This window comes from Rhinoderma darwinii, chromosome 3 (assembly GCF_050947455.1).
Source record: "Rhinoderma darwinii isolate aRhiDar2 chromosome 3, aRhiDar2.hap1, whole genome shotgun sequence".
Classification (NCBI taxonomy): Eukaryota; Metazoa; Chordata; class Amphibia; order Anura; family Rhinodermatidae; genus Rhinoderma; species Rhinoderma darwinii.
In genome coordinates this window covers 153,505,977-153,525,894 of record NC_134689.1, presented here as the reverse complement: position 1 = coordinate 153,525,894, position 19,918 = coordinate 153,505,977, and the positions used below count along the sequence as shown (strand labels likewise).

General features: G+C 42.3%; 1 protein-coding gene across 1 annotated transcript in view; it reads right to left on the bottom strand.

Annotated features, from left to right (window-relative positions):
* Positions 1-19,918, bottom strand: part of HELB (DNA helicase B) — a 51,522-nt gene that overhangs the window by 15,042 nt on the left and 16,562 nt on the right. The window contains exons 5-10 of the mRNA XM_075856914.1: positions 12,731-12,905; positions 10,800-10,941; positions 9,731-9,852; positions 9,269-9,353; positions 7,910-7,969; positions 3,424-3,513 (exon numbers count right to left, since the gene is read on the bottom strand). Of these exons, the coding sequence (XP_075713029.1) occupies positions 3,424-3,513; positions 7,910-7,969; positions 9,269-9,353; positions 9,731-9,852; positions 10,800-10,941; positions 12,731-12,905 (674 nt within the window). The remainder of the gene's footprint in view (positions 1-3,423; positions 3,514-7,909; positions 7,970-9,268; positions 9,354-9,730; positions 9,853-10,799; positions 10,942-12,730; positions 12,906-19,918) is intronic.

Below are 19,918 nucleotides of genomic sequence, written 5' to 3'. Positions count from 1 at the left end.
GGAGGGTGTGGGTTGGATCGATCTATGGAGGCACCATAATCCTCAGGTCTTAGAATACACTTGTCATTCTTCTGGGATACATACTCTCTCTGGAATTTATTACATTTTTGGCACTCCTAACACATCACTATGTCTCCTCGATCTCTCATGACCATAGAGGGATTTCAGACCATAGTGCTATACTCCTTACATTGGAATTCCCAGGCCAGCGTCTCCTACCCAACTGGAAGTTTAACCCCTTTTAGCAAACACCGATTGGTCTCTCTGATCGTATTCCAAACCAAATTGAACAAATTCTGCAGGTTCACGATCTCCCTCTCTCACACACTTACCTCCGTGGTTGTTTGCGTTCCACGATATCGTATATTAAGAAAACCACAGCCCACTCACAACGTGAAATGGAGAGCCACTTAGCTGCTGCAGAATCTTTATAGGTTTCTAAACCCAACAAAGGCCCATAGATCTGATTTGCTGAGTATCTCTCGCTTATATAAGCATAAACTTCACCTTAAAACAAAATGTAAACTCTTCTTCACACGACAATATTACTTTGAAATGGGCAATCAATCTAGTCAATTATTGGCCCACTTTATTATACGGGACGGCACTTCCAATTCGGTTTTGAAAATTAAGGACTCTTCTGGCCGTGTACGGACGGAAGGGGATGCCATTGCCACTAGGTATAAGGAATACTACGCCAATCTATATAGCTCCTCTACTAATTACCCCATGATAGATGTCCTGAATTACTTACATGACCTGACATTCCCCTCCCTGTCATCTGAACAGGTCTCACTACTTGATGCCCCTATATCTATGGAGGAATTTCAGGACGCTATACGAGATATGGCATCCCATAAGTCCCCTGGCCCTGATGGACTCCCTGTCGAAATTTACAGAAAATATCTTGAACATATTGGCCCACTTTTACGGAATACTCCCAACCAGGCTCTGCTCGCCTACTCACACCCTTCTACCTTTTATGATGCCTCCATCATAATACTGTTAAAACCTGGTAAAGACCCGGTGTGTTGTAGTTCATACAGACCAATTTCCCTAGTTAATGTGGACTATAAAATTTTAACTAACTCCTTGTGAAGAGGCTCAATCAGGTTATTTTGACAATTATACATCCAGATAAAACTGGGTTCATGCCCGGGAAATCTACTACTATCAATATTAAGAGGGTTCAAACACTCATACAGATGGGCAAAACTTATAACCTGCCATGGGCTATTGATTCCTTAGATACTATGAAGGCATTTGATTCTGTTGAATGGCTGTTTGTGAGTGATAATTTTCATATCTGTATTCATGGTCTGTTCCATCACTTTGGGCATGTACAGTTTTAGCTATATTCTGTTGTGTGAATGGACAGATATCTTTTTCATGTATTTCAAAATTGTCTACTTGTAAAATATTACTTATTCACGTTACTTGCATTCAATTCATTGCATGCATCATATTTCAAGTTATTTACGGTGCTGCTCCTTACAGGGCTAAATGGCAGCATGCTAATTTGCGTAACCTGACGGACCTATTAGCATGTCAATACAGATATGCATACTTGCTCTTCTAATGCCTTGGGCATGCGCAGTGTGAATTGCTACTCTCTCTGACCAGCGGAGACATAGCTCTCTGCTTCGGGTGGTTTGCATTTGCGCATGCGTACCCCTTTCTTTGTTATCCGCATTCAGCTGTTGTGCCGGAAGTATTATTGCTTCTGTCGTCATGCTGGCATTGATGCATGAGTCTGAATGACTCATTCATTAATTTGTGCCGGCTGCGATGTCTTATAGGTCATGCATCATACATTAGCCTCGCTTTGACTCCTTGACACCGCCCCCGGACGAAGGCTTCATAGCCGAAACGCGCACCGGGGTGTTTGGCCAGGCAGCCTTCTTTCAGTCTCCATTTATTTATGAGAGGGTTATATGCACTCTTCCATGTCTTGGATGCGCTGTACACACCTGGAGTAATATTATATGTTGCTATTTACAACCATTTGGTACAATTTCCATACAGACATTTTGTCGTCATTTGCATTATATATAATCTTATATACTTTTTCGAAAGTTTGTTTGAAGCCCGATTTTTCATTGGTTTAAAATCAGGGAATAGCTATTTTTGATTGGACACGCATTCCCCAGGTAACGGATTGCACGGACAGGCTCCGCCCCCTATCGATGACATGGCAGCCCATAATTGGCTGCAACGTACATCATTCCTTGCTGAATTGCCTAACACAGCAGCACTGCGATGTTGGCCGCAGCGGGTTTACACAGAGGCAGGACAGTTGTCCTGTCTCGTATCATTGAGGGACTAAAATGCATGGAGAAGCAATGAGCGATGGAGGGACTAATGGTAAAGATGAGTGAGGAAAAATGATGCCAAATGGGCATGAATCAGAAATCCCCGTCCCTCATCCACCACTTCGTAGTTTGGTCTAGGAGCACTGGCTTAGGACTTTTATTTCCTAAAGGGAATACATTTTTTTTTGATCATGTGATCATAGTGTTAAGGATATTTAATGGTGCTTCCAATAACACTGGGTCCGGTGTCACCAGTATTCCACCCATACTTACGGACCAGTTTTCTCTGCACTAAATCGGCAGTCCCTTCTCTCTATCAGTGCTGGAAAGAGAGAAGGGGCAGCCCTTTCGGGCAGAGTTTCCGCAGCTACTGAAAGTAAAAGAAGTTCATACTTACCGTTGTCTTGGTGACGCGTCCCTCTTGACCGACCTCCCTGGATGACGTGGCAGTCCATGTGACCGCTGCAGCTTGTGATTGGCTGCAGCGGTCACATGGGATGAAACGTCATCCCGGGAGGCCGGACTGGAGGAAGCAGCAGGTACGTTAACTTTTAATACTCTCTAATTATTATGCGGGTCGTGCTCCCATATAAAGTATGGGAGCACGGTCCGTAAAAAGCAAAAACAGGACATGTCCTATCTCTTGCGGAGCCTTTCTACGGCACGGACACCTTCCTGTAAATATGCAGGAAGGTGTCCATGGGCAATAGAAGTGAAGGGGTCTGTAATTACGGACGAATTCTACGGTCGTTTGCATGGGGCCTTACAACACATAATTGGGTATTTAACTAGTGAGCTTTTACCCTATCTATACCGTAAGTCAACCTCCCGAGCAACGCCGGGTATAAAAGCTAGTACAGTTAATACTGAATTACAATTTATATTCCGTTTTGGAGACTATTTTTATCTTATGCATATTTATGCCTATGTACCCTTCATTTGTTGCCTGGTCCCCATTCCACCACAATCTGTGGTCATCATCTCTACTTTTTATATGTATGTTTTTAGATTTATATATTAATAAAATGTATATATTTTATATTCATATTGGTGGAATATTGGTCAGACTCGTTTCTTCTATAGGTTTAGTAGTTAAAGAAAAATCACCTACCTGGGTCTGGAGAGAAGATCCTTGACATAGACGTTTTTAGTGCAGCAAACTTTATCACCACATAGAAATTCAAATTTCGATTTCCGATCCCTAATAAATACAAAAAAAGTCACTACTCATTTGACTGTGTATTACATTTTACAGTATGAAGAATAGCAGCATATTATTCATACAGTTATATCAGGAACACAGCTAACTGCAAACCAATGGCATTCATACATAATTAAAAAAAAGTCATGGGAATATACCCTAAGGGCTCGGTTTTGTACAGAGCCATACTAGGCAGATAAATAACATCTTACTGTACCCCGTGTACCTCCAATTTCACAAACAGGCTTTTAAACCCTGACAAAAATCGTGGCAGGGTTCATCACATGATGTGTATATACAGAGCTTTTCTCCCAAATAAGCGTTGTTTAGGGGAGAATATCTCCTTACATGTGACACCTGATGGAGAATTATATGGCTGCAGCGTCCCTGCGGCTCCGCCAAACGAGGACCTGTGTTCCGCCATACAGCCTTCTACACATGGCTAAAGAACTTTTAAGGTCTCTACATTTTGTTTGTTCAGCCACTAAGGCTTCGTTGACATCTGCGCTAGGGCTCCGTTCCGACGGAACGGAGCCATGACAGCGACAAACAGAAACCATAGGTTTCAGTTTCCATCAGCATTGATTTAAATGGTGACCGATCCGGTGCAAATGGTTTCCGTTTGTGTCAGTTGTGCAAGGGTTCCGTCGTTTTATTAGACTGCGCTACCGATTCCGTCAAAATGACGGAACCCTTGCACAACTGACAAAAATGGAAACCATTTGCACCGGATCCGTCACCATTGAAATCAATGAAGAAGGAAACGGAAACCTATGGTTTCCGTTTGTGTCTGTCAGGGCTCCGTTCCGACAGAAAGCTCAGACGGAACGGAGCCCTAGCGCATGTGAATGAAGCCTTGGGCTGCGTTCACATCTGCGTTGTGGCTTCCGTTCTAAGCGTATCAGTCAGAGGAGGACAAGAACGGAAGTTAACATTTCTGTCAAAAAAACAATTAATTTCAATAGGTTTCTTAATTGCATCAGTTGTGCTCAGTTAGGTTCCGTCAGGTTTCCGTTCTTTGGGCAGAAAAAAATACCGTAGTCTGCTGCGCTATTGTTTCCGTAAAAAAATGACGGAAACCTGACGAAAAGGAGCTTTCCGGGTTTTTTTTGCCATCCGTTTGTATTAGGGTATGTGCACACACACTAATTACGTCCGTAATTGACGGACGTATTTCGGCCGCAAGTACCGGACCGAACACAGTGCAGGGAGCCGGGCTCCTAGCATCATAGTTATGTACGATGCTAGGAGTCCCTGCCTCGCTGCAGGACAACTGTCCCGTACTGTAATCATGTTTTCAGTACAGGACAGTAGTTCCACGGAGAGGCAGGGACTCCTAGCATCGTACATAAGTATGATGCTAGGAGCCCGGCTCCCTGCACTGTGTTCGGTCCGGGACTTGCGGCCGAAATACGTCCGTCAATTACTAGTTAATTAGTGTGTGTGTGCACATACCCTTAGGCTTCGTTCACATCTGCATCAGGGCTCCGTTTCGACTGAGCTTTCCGTCGGAATGGAGCCCTGACTGACACAAACAAACTAAAGATTTCCGTTTCCATCACCATTGATTTCAATGGTGACGGATCCGGTGCTAATGGTTTCAGTTTGTCTCCGTTGTGCACGGGTTCCGTCGTTTTGGCGGGATGAATAGCATAGTCGACTACGCTTGCTCTCACTCACTATTCAGCTCTCGGCAGACAAGGACAAGACTCTGATCTCTCGGTAGAGTTTACACAGTCTTGTCTGCCGAGAGCTGAAGAGTGAGTGAGTGCGTGTGCACAGCTCCGAGATGCGCTTGAACACGCACGCACACACACACTCACACACACGCCTCTCTCCAGCTCTTGTTTTGGCACTGTCCGTAGATGATTGGACATTAACACAGTGATGTTACATGACTCCTTGGCAATAACACGCCCCATTGATAGTTCAGGGGGTTATTTAAATATCGGGCGCCAAATATAAATGGCACCAACATCTAAATAACGGGAAGAGTATAGGAAAAATTATCTGAAGTGCCCCAGCGTTTGTGCAGCACTGCCTATTACATGCTGCACATGTATGGGCAGGTGAAAGGTTCTCTTTAAAGGCTATGTACACCTTTGAAATAGACATTATAAAAAAACTAAAACAGTGCGTTTTGTATCCTGTATACAGAGCATCTGTATCATGCGCTGAAACCTGTATTTGTCAGGTCAGCGGGTGTCTGACACACAGGATCCACCTATTATCGATCACATCTAAGTTATGAACTTAGATGTGATCGGTAACAGCTCGTTCCTGCCTGCTGACACTTTACACGTCAGTGCCGCTGACCTGAATGATTCAGGTCTCAGCGCACGATACAGCTGCTCTGTATACAGAATACAAAGCAGCTGTATCTAAAGAAGTAAAAATATTTTTTGAATAAAAAGCATTAAGAAAGTTGCACAAAACAGACATTTTTAGTAAAGAAAAAAATTGAAAAAACGTGTACATAGCCTTTAAAGCATACACAACTTTTCAGAAATGATTAACAGTTTACCCCTCTGCAGGTTCTCACTCGAATTCTCAGAGCTAGTGGGTGGAGCCTAATGGCTATCAGATCTGCCATATACAGCATGCAGAACAGAGAATATCTATGTAGTACACCCTTAGGCATCATTTACACGAGCGTAATATACGTGCGTGCTTTTCACGCGTGTCGTACGCACCTATATGGGGCAGTGCAGACAGTCCGTGGGTTTTGTGCAGCGTGAGTGCGCTGCGTAAAACTCACGACATGTTCTATATTTCAGCGTTTTTCGCGCATCAAGCACCCATTGAAGTCAATGGGTGCGTGAAAACCACGCAGGTCGCAGGGTAGCACTTCCGTGCGAACTGCGTGGTTCGCGCAACAACTGTCAAACTCTGAATGTAAACAGAAAAGCACCACGTGCTTTTCTGTTTACAAACATCCAAACGGAGTGTCAAAATGATGGCGGCTGCGAGAAAATCTCGCAGCCGCGCATCATACACTGATTACACACGCAGCTGTTAAGTGCCTTTTGCGCACGCAAAACGCCGCGTTTTTTGCGTGCGCAAAACGCACACGCTCGTGTAACTTAGGCCTTAGACGTAGCATGGAGGAAATTATACAGAAGGAGCAGTGTAACTGAGAATTCAGCACTGGGGTGAGATATAAATGTTACTAGCAGCCTGTTTCTCCGCTCTACTCCTGCTCCCCCCTCCATAGACTTCTATAGGCTGCAGCGCCTGTGTCTCCTCTTTCGCTGTGCTTCCTCCTCCCCTCTCCATAGAATTCTATGGGTAGAAGTGTCTCTCTCTGCACCCTCCTCCTGCTCCCCCTTCATAGACTTCTATGGGCAGGATATCTGCATCTCTTTCTCTTCCTCACCATAGACTTATATTGGCAGGCAGTGAGGAGAACAGCTCCACTTTCTGCAGTCCGTCATTAGCTCTGTAACTTGAGACATATTTTGCTTGACAACAGGGGGTGGACAGGAGATTACAGGTAAAAAGACAACTAGTGGCAGTAACTTCACACAGATTTTGCATGGAAAAAACAATTTAATATTAACAGGAATTTAACTACCAAGTTGATCTATATCAGGTATACGATTAGATTAGCAGAAGTTGTTTGAAAAGTTAGTGTCTATTTAAGCCCTGATGCAAGAAAGGTAAAGAAATATGTAGTGTGTGTGTGTGTGTGTGTGTGTGTGTGTTATTTAGATACTATAAAGACTGGGACCCCCGGTACATTTAAATAAAAATTCTGAACAGAAAAAGAGTTATCGAATTAATTGAACAGATAGCGGCCTGTATACTTAACCTACTCCTTGCTCCAGGCATCACTGCACTGGGTCCTGATGCTCAATGGTTTTAGGACTCAGAGCAACGAAATCTTGAGATCAAAATGAGAGTAAGGGTATGTTCACATGCAAAGTCAAAAACGGCTGAAAATTACGGAGCTGTTTTTAGAGAAAACAGCCTCTGATTTTCAGTCGTTTTTGAAGCGAAAACGTTTGAGGCATTTTTTTGGAGCAGTTTTTCCATTGACAACGAAAAACCGCTCCAAAAACGTCTCAAGAAGCGACATGCTACTTCTTTTTACAGAGCGTTTTTTTACACGCCGCTTTTTAAAACAGCGGCATCTGAATGAAACACCGTTTTTTCCATTGAATTCAATGAGCAGATTTTTGTAGGTGTTCAGCTACTGATTTCTCAGGCATATTTCGGGGCGTTTACGCCCTGAAATATGCCTGAAAACAGCATGTGAACATACCCTATGTATATAATCTGGTCTGGAGTCTGAATATTTGTTTGTGTCTGATCTAGGATCTGAATGTTTTTGGACATTATTTTAAGCAATGCCAGTTACAGGTAGTTTGTGAAGGGAAGAAAACACCACACTTACTTGATTGTATGTTTTGAGTAGTGTCTGCAGCAAAGATCATTGATCAACAGGCAATCACTCCTAAATAAAAAAATAAAAAATAATTCTGTGACTTTCTCCTGCTAAAGAGAAGGCTTTACATATTAGGCCGGATTCACACAAGCGCGTTCGGTCCGCGATATACAGTCCGTACGTCAGACCGAACACACTGCAGGGACTGACGCTAGGAGTCTCAGCCTCGCTGCGGGAAAACTGTCCCGTACTGTGATCATGTTTTCAGTACAGGACAGTAGTTCCGCGGAGAGGCAGGGACACCTAGCGTCATAGATAAATATGATGCTAGGAGACCCGCTCCCTGAAGCGTTCAGTCCGGGAAATGCAACCAACATGGACCGTATATCACGGACCGAACATGCTCGTGTGAATCCGGCCTTAGGGCTCAGACGAGCGTAAAACTCGTCCGTGTGCCGTGCGTGAAAATCATGCACAGCACATTGACCCATTGATTTCAATGGGACCATTCACAAATGCAGGAGTTTTCACGCAGCATCTGTCAGTTGTGTGAAACTCACTGCATGTCCTATATTGGATTGTTTTTCACACACCTACGCGCCCATTAAAGTCAATGGGAGCATGAAAATCTTGCACAGCACACGGATGCACATCCGTGTGCTGTGCTGATTTGCGCAACAATTCCATTGAAAAAGAAAAGATGTGCTTTGTGAGAGTGCGTGAAAAACACATGGCACTCGCAAAGCACAGATGAAATAACGCAACGCACACGGACCAGATTTACGCGCGTAAATCTTTCACGCTCATGTGAATGTAGCCTTATGGAGTACAGAATATCTACTAAAATAAAGAGAACTCCAAGGTTATCAGCATGTATTTAAACGGTTTATCAGGTGTTTTAAAAAATCTTCAGTAGGGGAGGGGTTACTATAAAATAATAAACTCTTCAGTACTCATCACCTGAAATGGCCAGATGCCAAAAACATCAATATGGGTATATACGGTCTACATTTGAATGATCTATATTTTATATTTATGGTAATAAACATTGTCCTATATATTATATGGGTGCCTAGAGAACCGGTTGTGGTCTATAGGAGACAAAACTGAGCTGAACTCATGGCAGCTATGAACTGGAAACGTTGTCTACATTTGGCACAGGCTATTCAGAGCTGGATAACAAAAGATTGGAAAAAAAGTTGCCTGCTCAGAGGAATCTCAACACCTGCACCAACATGTCAATGGCATGGTCAGAATTCAGCATAGACAACATCAGTTTAGGCCAGGTTTTGGCATAAACCGCTCTACTAAAATGTCGCAAGTGAAGTTTTATGCCAGATTTTATATAGGAGGAAATGGTGTACATACTTCCTAAATGAAATAAACTGTGAATGTTTATCATCCTTTAAACCAGGTCCACTCTTCAGTAATGTTGATATAGCAGCGCTTAAATCTGCAAAAAAAAAAAAAAAAAAAAAGGGATTTAGAAAATAACTGGCATGCTATTCAGAAAATATCTTGGAGACTGGCCAGCAGAGGACAATTTTACATTACAAGTCCGAGTGCCCAACAGTCCTAGCCTCCCTAAACACCTGGAGCAGTAGTAGGAAAATCAATGTTTGCTATTACTTCTAGCGTTTGCGTGTGCTCTAATCTGACCTCCAATATACCAATTGCTGTCTAAATAATTATATATACCCAAAATTAGATAGTATAGACACTACAAGAGAGTATTTAGAGGGGTGAAATACCTCAAAAGATTAGACAACTGGAATAATTGATATTGCATGGCAAACACCATAAAATGAGAAGATGTATAGTCAATCTTACCAGCATCATCAGCCAGGGAAACCAGAATGAATTTATTATCCTCACTGGGCATTTCAGAGCTTGACTGCCCATCAATGTGCACATATGCATCGAATTCCACAAAACAGCTCTGATTAGAGATGCTAAAAAAATTGACAAACTCATATTAGAAACTACAAAAAGAAGGCCTAGTTCACACAGAGTTGTGCAGGCAGAAAAAAAATCTGTCTCAAAATTCCTCCCGGAATTTTGAGGCAGATTTTTGAACCGGTTTCTTTTCCATGTTGTTACAGCGTTTGTAAAAAATTCCAAACGAGTGCTGCAGGTTTTTTTCTGCCTCCCATTGATTTCAATAGGAGATCAAATGTGGAAACCGCTCGAAGAAAGAGCAATGTCACATTTTTTTTCCCCACAAGTGGTCCAAAGCCTCCCAAGAAATATTGAATAAAAAATTGCCTCTGCCTCCCATTGAAATTAATAGGGGGGGGGGGGGGGTGGAATTTAAGCAGTGTTTTGGTTGTTGACTCCGATGCGGTTTTCGTGTAAAAAAAACAAAACCCTGAACGGACCCTAAAGGGGTCTCAAACTCAACCAGGTAAATGGGCCGCACATAGAAAAGATTTGAGGAATCGTAGAAAAAAGCCAAGAGAGGAATCCCCGGCCAGAGCGTCGGCAATGCTTTGGCCGGGGATTACGATCCAGTAGAAGCCCCTGACAACCCTGTCCATATGTGGACAGTGACAACAGGGGCTCCTCCAGGAGAGGAATCCCCCCCAGCCAGAGAGTCAGCAACGCTGTGACTGGTGATTCCACTCCTAGAGGGAGCCCAAAGGAGCCATCTACAGGAAGGGGGGGGGGGGGGTGTAGCACTATCGACAGGGTGGGGTGCTATCTACAGCGGGTGGCACTTTCTACAGGGAGTCCAGGCGGTGTTCCACCTTCGGCCTGCTCTCTGCTGTCCCGAGGATGTCTCAGGAGCTTTGGTCCCCCACGGGCTATGTTTGAGACTTCAGCCCTAAAGCTTTCGAAAAAAAAATGTAAAACTAAATAGGAAGATATTCTGTTCATCAATTCCTCTTAGAATTCTTACCGTGTAGCATTGTCTACAATGAGCTGTGATTCTGCCCTGTGATTGGTCCTTAGCTCAATTGCCCAATTAAACCGACTCAAAGCAGTGAACAAATCAGCCAGCATATTTCCTGGCTCTATACTTGGCAACTGGCGTACATCTCCTGGAACAAAACATTTGATTTTTATTTCCACATAAACTTCTTAAATTCTCTGTCTCCTCAGCTTATATTATAAAGCTTAAAAAACAAAAGGAATAAAATAAATATGCACTGATCAGCCATAACATTACAACCACCTGCCTCACAGCGTGTAGGTCCCCCTCTTGCTGCCAAAACAGCTCTAAACTATCAAGTCATAGACTCCACAAGACCTCTGAAGGTGTCCTGTGGTGTCTGGCACCAAGACGTCATACGCAGATCCTTTAAGTTGTGAGGTGGGGCCTCCATGAATAGGACTTGTTTTTCCAGCACATCCTACAGATGCTTGATCAGATAGAGATCTGGGGAATTTAGTGGCAAATTCAACACATTAAACTCTCATGTTCCTCAATCCATTCCTGCCAGGGTGCATTATCCTGCTGAGAGAGGTCACGGTCATCAGGGAATACTATGGCCATGAAGATGTATTTGGTCTGTAACAATATTTAGGTAGGTTGTACGAGTCATAGTGTCTACATGAAGAATAAAGCCTAGAGCATTACACTGCTTCCGCCACCTTGCCTTCTTTCCATAGTTTATCCTGGTGCCATCTCGTCCTTAGGTAAGCGATACACACACATTCAACTTCCCGTATGATGTAAAAGAAAACTTGATTTATCAGACCAGGCTCCCTTCTTCCATTGGCCCATGGTCTATTGCCGATGCTCAAGTGGACAGGACTAAGCTTGGTCACGCTGACCAGTCAGCGGCTACGAAGCAAGCTGGAATGCATTGTGTATTCTGACATCTTTCAATCGTAGGGTATGTTCACACGGCTTATTTACGGACGTAATTGGGGCGTTTTATGCCTCGATTTACGTCCGAAAATGCGCCTCGATAGCGTTGGCAAACATCTGCCCATTCATTAGAATGGGTCTTACGATGTTCTGTGCACACGGTCATTTTTTTTACGCCCCCGCTGTCAAAAGGCGAGGCGTAAAAAAGACACCCGCGTCAAAGAAGTGCCTGTCACTTCTTCAGACGTAAATGGAGCCGTTTTCCATGGACTCCATGGAAAACCAGCTCCATTTAACGTCCGTAATGGACGCAGCAAAAAGCGCCTCAACATGCCATTACGGCTGAAATTACGGAGCGGTTTTCTCCTGAAAACAGCCCCGTAATTTCAGCCGTTACGCACGCTGCTGTGTGAACATACCCTTAACCAGCAGTAACTTTTTGAGGAATTTATGCTACAGTAGCTCTTCTGAGGGATTGGACCAGACAGACTAGTCTTCGTTCCCCATATGCATCGATTAGCCTTGGGCACCCATGACCCGGTCGCTGGATTACCAGTAGGCCTTCCTTGGAACCACTTTTGATAGGTACTAACCACTGCATATCAGGTACACCCCACAAGAACTGCTGTTTCAGAGATGCTCTGACCCAGTAGTCTAGTCAACAAAATTTGACCCCTGTCAATGTCGTTCAGATCCTTATGCTTGTCTATTTTTCCAACACATTAACCTTCAGAACTGACTTTTCACTTGGTGCCGAATATATCCCACCCCTTGATATCAGATAATCAACATTATTCAGTTCACATGTCAGTAGTTTTAATGCTACGGCTGATTGGTGTATACCCAGGTAAGAAAATGGGACAACAGTTTCTGATCCGATTGCTATTTGCTCCCATCACAACAGTGGGAGAATGTCTGTGAAAATGCACTTATTATTATCCATCTTCTGGTAGTTTGGTCTATAAATTAGGCGGGTATAACTAGTAAGAAGCACAGACTAAGCATCTTGCACATACCGAGAATTACAACTTTAGCCAGCTTTCCATAGCTATATAACAGTTTCAGCACAGCACTAAACATACGAACGGACACCAAACTGGCTTCATCCACCACCAAAGCCTTCACTTCGGAAAATTTCCATTTTATTTTGTCATTTTTTAGCTTCCGCCAAGCAGAATAGCTGCATGTTACCTGAAAGATGAAAGTTTTACAATAATTATTTTTAACTGTTTAAATTTACATTAAAAAAAAAAAGTCAAATACAATTCATCACAGATCATCTCAAAACAATGCACTCAGTTGTACGAAAATAGACAGACACAGACAGTTAGGATTCAGATGTGGAGACATAAAAGTATATCTATTATATTACTATAAACTACCATACATCTGCATTTCTAATCCAGTACAGTTTATACATGATCGATGAGTCCTAAAAAGGTTTCCAAAGTAAACCTCTTTAATGAGAATCTTTCTTGTGCCCATACATGTGCAGCTGAGTGCAGCATGTAATGGGCAGGGCTTCACAAACACGGTCTCTGCAGACTGGTGGTTCTGCAGAGACCACTCTCTCTGTCTGTGTTCTCACGGGAGGGAACACAGCGAAAGCCGCCCTGACACTGTCCAATCAGCTACGGGCAGTGTCACAGCGAAGACATCACGCCCCCTTGCCATTTAGTTAGATAGAAACGCCCCATTGACAGTTCAGGGACTTATTTACATATCGGGCGCCAAATATAACGGCACCGATATGTAAATAACGGAGGAAAATTTCAAGTGAGACCGTGTTTATGAAGCCCTGCCCATTACTTGCTGCACATGTATGGGCAGGTGAGAGGTTCTCTTTAAGGATGACTGTAGCGGTCGTGCAGTGGTTTTACAGCGAATTGCAGTGGTTTTGAAATGCAGTTTTTGTCCGCGCAGCTTGTAAAGGTGAAGCATATTGAAGCCATGTGCTTCAACAGTAGAAGCCGTACAACCAGAAACCGCATAGCAAAACAGGGTAAAGCCAGCACCCAAACGCACATCTTATGTTACAAGTTCTTATTATTTTTAAGACATTTGTTTGCTGTAACTGACGGACAATATTCTTGTTCACATCCAGAGGCTGAAAACCCATACAGACTTAGGCCTCATGCACACGACCGTAGCCATGTGCACGGCCGTGATTTCCGGGTCGGCCGGCCACGGAGTGACAGCCGCGAGCCGCCCTGCAAATCGCAGGCCGTGCACATAGCCGCAGCCATTATTTTCAATGAGCCCGGACCGCAGAACAAGGCCGTAACAAGACTTGCCCGTTCTTTCGGTGCGGTCTCCTGGGCAATGCACGGACCGTGAAAACCACGGTCGTGTGCATGGCCCCATAGGAATGAATGGGACCGCAATTCTCCCGTGGATTTTCGGGAAAATTGCGGCCGCAAAAGCACGTTCGTGTGCACGAGGCCTTAGCCCAGCTTTTAGCTTAAAAGTGGATGCATTTGTATTACAATCCTCTGAGTTAATCGCTTCCCGACCGCCCACTGTATATTCACGTCGGCGCTTGCTGGGCTCTGTGCAGCGCCAACGTGAATTCCCGGTGGGTGTTAAAAGCGCGATCCGGGTGTCAGAGTAGCGCTGACACCCGGATTGCGCGGTTAATCCCGGCCTCTGGTCCCGGAGACATGATTGGGACCGGATTGGTTCAGGTCCCAATCACGTGATCGCAGGGAAAGTTTGTCATAGCAACAAACTGGAAAGTTTGTTGCTACAACAAACTGTCCCGGGAACCAATTGCGGGTGCTGTAGTCGGTTGCATGGCAAAACCGGAGGCCATACAACAGCCCCCGGGTCTGAAATGCACGGTAGCCTATGAGGACCAACCGGAGGCCGGTCCTCATAAGCTTCCTGTCAGTGTGACTCTCAGCTTCACACTGACAGTTTATAATACGTTACACTACCTAGGTAGTGTAATGTATTATAGCAGCTATCAGAGCTGCCAGGCTTCAAGTAAAACAAGTAGAAAAAAAGTCATACAAATGTTTTATAAAAAAAAGTGTAAAAACAAGTTATAAGTTACAAAAACAAAAAAAAAAGCTTTTTTTCCTATGTCTTTTATTATAGGAAAAAAATTAAAGTGTTAAAGTACACATATTTGGTATCACTGCGTTCATAACGACTCAAACTATAAAACTACAATATTATTTTTGCCGCACGGTGAACACCGCAAAAAAAAAAAAAATAATAATTAAAAAAACAATGCCAGAATCACTATTTTTTTGGGTTACCAACCCTCCCAAAACATAGAATAAAAAGTGATCAAAAAAGTCGCATGTACCCCAAGATAGTACCAATAAAACCTACAACCGGTCGCGCAAAAAACAAGCCCTTACACAGCTCATTTGATTGAAAAATAAAAAAAAGTTATGGCTCTCAGAATATGGTGGCACGACTTAAACTTTACTAAACGTATATATGACTGCCTCAACGAAGACGTGGAGATTACTAAGCGGGCCCATTTTCTGAGTTGGGAGCAGGACCTAGACAGGATATTTACCATTAAGCAATGGACTGCGGCAATTCAGAGGACTATGAAGTCCTCTTTATGTATGAATCTTTTGGAAGTATACCATAAAATGCTGATGAGATGGTACTATACACCTTCCAAGTTAGCTAGAATTTATCCCCACTCGTCGGACTTGTGCTGGCGAGGATTTGGCCAAGTGGGTTTCCTTTACCATATTTTTTGAAAATGCCCTCTTATATTGACATTGTGGGATGATGTGTTTCAACTTCTCTCACCACTTTTGGGTATTGTTATCACTAAGGATCCAGCTTTGGCTCCATCTTTGGGAATAGAAGATCTTCCCACTAACTCTAGATGTCTGGTGAGCCATGTGTGTCTTACCACTAAAAAAATAAAAAATGAAAATAAAAATCACATGTAAAAAAAAAAAAAAGTTAAAAAAATATATCATATTTAACCCCTTAATGACCGGGCATGTTTGTACCTTAATGACCAAGCCAGATTTGTCAAATCTGGTATGTCTGACGTTATCAGAGAATAACTCTGTGAAAGTTTTGAATATCCAAGTAATTCTGACATTGTTTTTTCGTCACATGTTGTACTTTATTTTAGTGGTAAAAGTAGACTGATATGATTTGCGGAAATTAATTAAAAAATAGAAAAATGGAAGAAACTTTGTAAAAATTAAAATTTTTCCCTATTTTTAACTGCAATATGTCACATGTACACACATACTGTACAATTTTTTAAATTAAATATATATTTCTATCTCTTTACTCTATTTTGGCAGCACTTTCGAAAAAATAAAATAAATTTTCAGCAATTTAGAGGACTTACAAATTGAATAATAATTTTATACATTTTGAAGTACATTTTGTTTTCCGGCACCAAGCCAGGTTGTCAGAGACTCATAGGTCTCATAGTGATGGAAACACCCACAAATGACCCCATTTAGAAAACTAGACCCCTTAAGGTATTTACCTAGGGGTATAGTAAGTATTTTGACCCCACAGTTTTTTGCTAAATTTAATACATAGCAGGTGAAAAAAAAAAATTTTCACTTTTTTTCATAAAAGTATCAGTTTGAAGACCAATTTCTTTGTAAAGCGACCATGAGAATGAAGAAACACACCACAAAATCTATCACCCTGTTTCTCCTGTTTTCAAAAATACCAACATTGTGGCCCTAATGCGCTGCCTGGACACACGGCAGGACCCAAAAGGAAGGGAGCACCCGGAGGCTTTCAGGACTCATATTTTGCTTGAAAATGTTTTAGGCCCCACTGTACATTTGGAGAGGCTTTGAGCTGCCAGAACGATAGAAACTCCCCATAAACGACCCCATTTAGAAAACTAGACCCCATAAGGTATTTATCTAGGGGTATAGTTAGCATTTTGACCACACAGGTTTTTCGCTAAATATATTGGAATTAGTCTGTAAACATTAAAATGTACTTTTTTTCTGAAACAACATAGACATTTTTATTATTTACAAGGAATAACGAAGAAAATGCACCCCAACATTTGTAAAGCAATGTCTCCCGATTACGAAAATACCCCATATGTGGTAATAAACTGCTGTTTGGACCCACAACAGGGCTCAGAAGGGAAGGAGCGCCATTTGGATTTATGATTTTGCTGGAATGGTTTTCGGTGCCATGTCACATTTGCAATGCACTGGAGGGACCAAAACAGTGGAAACCCACCAAAAGTGACCCCATTTTGGAAAAACCTTCAAGGAATTTTTCTAGGGGTATAGTGAGCATTTACACCCCACGGGTCTTTTGCAGAGTTTATTGGAATTAGGGCGCGAAAATTAATATCAACATTTTTTCCACTAAAATGTTGCATTTTCTCATTTTCACAAGGGATAAAGGAGGAAAAAAACAACTATTTTTTATAAAGCAATTTCTTCCGAGTACGGAAATACCCCACATGTGGTCATACGTTTTTTTCATTAGAAATGAATTAACCCTTTCAGGTACTGATCCATTTTTTGCTTTCATATTTTAGATTTTCACTCCCCGCTTTCCAAGAGCCATAACTTTTTATTTTTCCATCAATAGAGTGGTGTGAGGGCTTATTTCTTGCGGGAGGAGCTGCAGTTTTTATTGGTGCCATTTTTTGGTACATAAAAAGTGATTCAAAAGTTGTATTACATTTTTTTTTTAGAGCGAAGGTGACAAAAAAAAAAAAATAGCGATTTTGGCGGTTTCAATTATTTTATTTTTTTAAGGTGTGCACTGTGCAAATTAAATAATGGTATATTGTAATAGTTCGGACTTTTACGGACGTAGCGATACCAATTTTGTTCATTTTTTTTACATTACTTTAGAAGAAAAATGCGAAAAGGTGTTTTTTTAACTTTAAAAAAAAAAATTCTCACTACTAATAACTATAATTCTTCTACACATTTTATTAATCAATCCCCTTAGGGGACTTGATCCAGCGATCATTGGATCACTGGTACAATACACTGCAATACGAATGTATTGCAGTATATTGTTATTCTTACAGGCTTCTGTAACAGAGCGATCGCTGTTCCTGTCCGTTAGTACCGAGGGGGCCTGCTGTAATACACAGCCGACACCCGCAGCGTATGGCGCGGGCTCAGCACGTGAGCCGGCTCCATACATCAACCCCCGCACCATGATGGGCAATTAAGTCATAGTGCGCAAAGGGGTTAATGCACAGCGGATGGTTCAAAGTGAAAATTGCAATTTTCCACTGATACGCCATTTTAGTGCATAATATGTTGTGCCCAGTTTGTGCCACAGAAGACAAATACCTCATAAAACGTTAAGCGGGTTCTCTCAGGTATGGCGACGCCATATGTGTGGGCGCAAACTGCTGCTTGGGCACGCTGCAGGGCTCAGAAGGGAGGGAACGCCATTTTGCTTTTGGAGCGCAGATTTTGCTTGGTAACTGTTCTATTTTGGGTTTCGCTGGTATTTCAGTTTATAATGTGGGGGCATATGTAATCTGTGCGGGGTACATCAGGGTATATGTAATCTGTGCGGGGTACATCAGGGTATAATAAGAGGGTATAATAATGCGGTATATAAATAATAATTCACAGATATGTGGCCGGTGTCGCACTGATAAATGGTGCCCGATCTTATCCGCTTTTGGACACTCTGCACATTTTGCATCGCCATATTCTGAAAGCCAGAACTTTTTTATTTTTTCACCACCGGAGCCCTGTGAGGGCTTATTTGTTGCGGGACAATCTGTCGTTTTCATTGGTACCATTTTGGGGTACATGCGATTTTTTTTTTGATCACTTTTTATTCAATTTTTTTGCAATCCTGAGAAAAAAAACAGGAATTCTGACACCGTTTTTTAGGTTTTCTTTTTGCGGCGCTCACCGTACGCTATAAATGACATTTTTACTTTATTCTGCGGGTTGGTACGATTACGGCGATACCAGATGTATATAGGTTTGGTCCTTTTTTTTAGCGTTTGCACAATAAAATGACTTATTTATAAAAAAAAAAAAATTCTGTGTCGCTATATTCTGAGAGCCGTAATTTTTAAATTTTTTAGTCAAAAAAGCTGTGTAAGGGCTTGTTTTTTGCGGGACGGATAGAAGTTTTTATTGGTACTATTTTCGGGTACATGCGACTTTTTGATCACTTTTTATTCTTTATTTAGGGAGCGGTGGTGACCAAAAAAATTGCGATTCTGTTGTAGTTTTTTATTGATTTTTTTTGGGGTGTTCATCGTGCGGGAAAAATAACATTATAGTTTTATAGTTGCGTTCGTTACGAACGCGGTGATACCAAATATGTGTACTTTTTTAACGTGTTCATTTTTTTTCTATAATAAAAGTCTTATTATAGGGAAAAAAGCATTTTGTGTTTATAGAACTTATAACTTTTATTTTTTAACACTTTTTTTTAAAACATTTTTATTACTTTTTTTTACTTTTTTAACTTGTCCCACTAGGTGACATTTAGACTTGCAGCTTTGATCGCTGCTAGAGTACATTACACTACACACGTAGTGTGATGTACTCTAACTGTCATTGTGACGTGACTGTCACACTGACAGGAAGCCGAGGAGGACCGGCCGGAGGCTGTTCCTCCGAGGCTTCCGTACATGGCAACCCGGAGGTCATTATCTGACCTCCGATTGCCGTGACAAGCATCGGTAGCCCCCACGATCACTTCGTGGGGGCTGCTGATGTGTTTCAAACCACTTAAATGCGGCGACGGCAATCCGTCGCCGCACTTAAGGGGTTAACTGCCGAAAGCAGCGGCGATGGTCCGCTGTCCGGCAAGACTGATATCTCAGCTGTCTAGGACAGCTGTCAGCGCGCGCCTGACAGAGTGACAGTTTGAAATGCGGACGAAAATAAACGTCATGGTGCGGGAACTAGCAGCCGACCATGACGTTCATTTTCGTCCTTGGTCGTTAAAGGGGTTAAAGTAAAAAAAAAAAAATGTAGAAAATGAAAAAAAATAAACAAAATTCGTATCGCTGCATCCGTAAAAGTCAGAACTGTTACAATATACCATTATTTAACTGTGAACGCCGTCAAAATTAAAGAATTTAAAAACGACAAAAATCGCTGTTTTTTTGGTCACGTTCACTTTTTATTAAATGTTTTTCAAAAAGTTGTATGTACCAAAAAACGGTACCAATAAAAACTACGGCTCGTCCCGCAAAAAATAAGTCCTCACACACTCAAATCGACCCA